At 37.4% G+C, this 3,156-nt stretch overlaps 1 protein-coding gene across 1 annotated transcript; it reads right to left on the bottom strand.

The window, feature by feature from the left end:
- Positions 1-839: 839 nt before the first annotated feature.
- Positions 840-3,150, bottom strand: LOC105005279 (cleavage stimulation factor subunit 2-like). Its single transcript, XM_010863234.1, has 2 exons — positions 3,094-3,150; positions 840-2,817 (listed from the first exon to the last, which is right to left on the bottom strand). Exons 1-2 carry the CDS (start codon positions 3,128-3,130, stop codon positions 2,480-2,482), a joined length of 375 nt encoding a protein of 124 aa, XP_010861536.1. The 5' UTR covers positions 3,131-3,150; the 3' UTR covers positions 840-2,479.
- Positions 3,151-3,156: the final 6 nt, after the last annotated feature.

Below are 3,156 nucleotides of genomic sequence, written 5' to 3'. Positions count from 1 at the left end.
CTGTGAAGAACCAGGTGACAGTCTGACAGTGAAGGACACCAGAAAGCAAAGCAGGAAATAACTATGATTTCTATTATAGCATATATAAAAATGAGTGGGTACATTTAATGATGACCTTGAGTAATCAAATATGATCAAATTCATTTTTTGCATCCTGTTTAAGAAAAGAAGAAAGCATAATATATTTTATAAATGATTTTTCATTAAAATAGTTTAAAAACTTGGTTGAATAATTCTATTATCTGGAATATTCATTTGCATGCATTAACTCAGTTCCCAAAACACTAGAGACATGAAGCATTAGAACAACTTTGTACAGATTGCTAACATACTATCACTTTCAGTTCTTTATCAATACTGAATCCAGAGACCAGTCTGAACCTTAATGATCTGTTATGGACCTGAAATATCTATGAGAATAACATTTTTGAGGCTTCAGTCAATACTAATTTGAGGTACTGTAATGTGATCTAGCCATTTAATAATGGCCATTTAAAGTTTCTAGAAGACCTGTTCTAGGCAGACAAGTAATAATACAGGTAAGCATGAATCTAGGTTTACTAAGACAGTCCCAGTTTATGTTTTTGACTCACAGTAATTACTGACAGCACCCTCAAATGTGTCTCTGTATAGACAATAAGTTATATAATTACCCTAGTAATAAGAAGCCTTTATCAACAAGTTTCAACTAGGTGGACAGAAGTTAATTTCAAAATTTGATTTAAAATTATGTATTAAGGATATATTATTAGGTTAAAAAACAAGGTGCAGAACAGTGAAAGGAGGAAAAAATAAGAATACATATATATTCATATTTGCAAAAATAGTATGTATTCTGATTTGCTAGAAAGATACACTATAATAAAATGTGGTTATCTACAAGAGATGGGGGTCACAGGGAGACAGGTATAGGGAGGAAGGGAGGTTCTTACTGTCTATCTTTTATACATGAGTGAATGTATTTTATATTATTTGTTTATAAGAAAACACATTGAATAATTTTTAAAAGTTTGAAGACAAAATTTTTTCTCTACCTCAAATCTTATTGGCTTTACAAAATCTACTAATGAAAACTATGACAAATTTAACATTGCAGAGTAACAAGTCCGAGTACTAGAAGATAAAGGACCAAGGAATTATTGACAAACGGTCTTCCAACCATTATTTTTGACATCCTTCTCAAAAGACTTCTCAATAGAATTATATAAGGACATCATGCAGTTATTTGTTATTTATCTCTCCACTGGAATGCAAGCTCTACAGGAGCAGGACTTTATTTTGCTCACCTTGCTCTATCCCCACTACCTATAGCTCTGTCTGATATACAGTAAGTGCTCAACAAATATTTGTTGAACGACTGAATGAAAGCACTAAAAACCCATTTTAAGTATGAAGCTTACTGACCACCGAGGGCACAATAAAAATCAAGCCCCAAAACATATTTTTAAAAAAAGTACAATTAGAAAAACAGTAACCAAGTTTTTTCCTACACATACCAGAAAATAACATATTCACATATCATATTAAAGAGGAGGGACAGATACACATATACACAATATACAATGTGCAGGTAACAGAGACGTAGTAGTACAGTAGGAAACAACATAGGTTATATTCCTTGCTCTACCACTTTTTAGTTTTGTGAATTTGGATAAGTCACCTGAATTCTTGGGTCTCAGTTTCCAAACCTATAAAATGAGAGAACTGGATGTCTGACATGTCCCATTCCACTCGGACCATACAATTCTCTCATACACATGTACACATGCATGCCTGAGAGGGAATAAGGCACAGAAACATATGGGAGAGCAAAGAGAAACACAAGTACGTAGAGGAAGGAGGAAGTCACACTGAAGAAATATGAAGGTGGAAGAGCTAGAGGCAAACAAAAGTATTAGCAGAAAAAACAAAACAAAATAAGCAAACAAACTCACGGAGAAGATACATGCATACTACCTGCAGGGTAAAAAGGATGGAGATGACTACATATAGATAATCATAGCCCATCATAACACATAGCTGGAGAAAGCCAAATAAAGAGAAAGAAGAGAAAATTCAGTTGCACAGCTTTTAAGGTGAGCATTAGTAAACTGCCGTTCATACTCCACTGTTCACTTTAGGCTATGTGATGAAAGTAAAGTAAAACAGATTTCTGCAAACCTAAGATTAGCTAAATGACCACTAACTAATAGCTCTTCATATGCTTGAATGCAGTAGTTCTTAGGGCTATACATTAGAATCATTTGGGGGAGGCTTTTCAAATTATCCATGCCTAGATTCTACTAATGTACATGCTGTCCCTTAAAATCAGGGGCTCTGTTCTGAATGGAATTTGAAATTGTGGGACAAGGTTACACTTATGGACTATACTCCTGGCAGTGAGAAAACCACCGCAACCTAAGGAACAGAGAAACAAAATGAAGGGAGATCCTAATCTTCCCCAACAAGCTCAGAAACCAGAAAGCAGTAATAATCAGCCTCAATAACCAATTCCTGAATAGATTAAGACTTCACATGGAAGCGAGAGTACTACACATACCTGTCTGGATCCCTGGGGTCCAACGGCCCCCATGTTAATTGGACTGGGACCTTGGATTCCACTAGGCATAGGGCCTCTTGGGCCTGGCACTGGGCCCCTTGTATCCATGCTTCTGGCCTCCATTCCTCTGACTTCCATTGCACGAGCCTCCATAGCGCGGGCCTCCATAGCACGGGCCTCCATTGCACGGGCCTCCATTGCACGGGCTTCTAATCCTCTAGCATCTAATCCTCTAGCCTCCATGGCTCGTGCATCTATGCCTCTGGGATCTCTTCCACCTATAAAAAAAGTTGAAAGAAAACTATTCGGTAGCTACCCACATTTACTGCAAGAAGAACCAATAATCAAAGAAAGACAGAAATCTATTTTCTCCAGTCACATGTCCCCCAGCTATATGAGATTGCTTTCTCCTTCTCAATTTCTCAAATTTGCAGATAAACTTGAAAAATGTTTGCCAACTCTACTGCCCCAGCATTCTGTATCCCAGATTGGAGCCTAAGACAGAGCATTCATCATGAGTCCACAACTACCAGTCAGCTATGGTTTCCCCTCACCTCTGCCATCCAAGGGTGGACCCCTCTGATCTATCATGGGTCCTCTTGGCTCTGCCATTAGAG

Source organism: Bison bison, unplaced genomic scaffold, assembly GCF_000754665.1.
Source record: "Bison bison bison isolate TAMUID 2011002044 unplaced genomic scaffold, Bison_UMD1.0 scf7180017858377, whole genome shotgun sequence".
In the NCBI taxonomy this organism is placed as follows: Eukaryota; Metazoa; Chordata; class Mammalia; order Artiodactyla; family Bovidae; genus Bison; species Bison bison.
This window is presented reverse-complemented; position numbering and strand designations above follow the sequence as displayed.

What these genes read in the sequence shown, in the direction of transcription:
- LOC105005279 (XM_010863234.1), bottom strand. Translation starts at nt 3,130, where the DNA reads ATGATAGATCAGAGGGGTCCACCCTTGGATGGCAGAG. An exon ending in TCCACCCTTGGATGGCAGAG is followed by an intron (nt 2,818 to 3,093) that starts GTGAGGGGAAAC and finishes CTTTTTTTATAG; the next exon opens with GTGGAAGAGATCCCAGAGGC.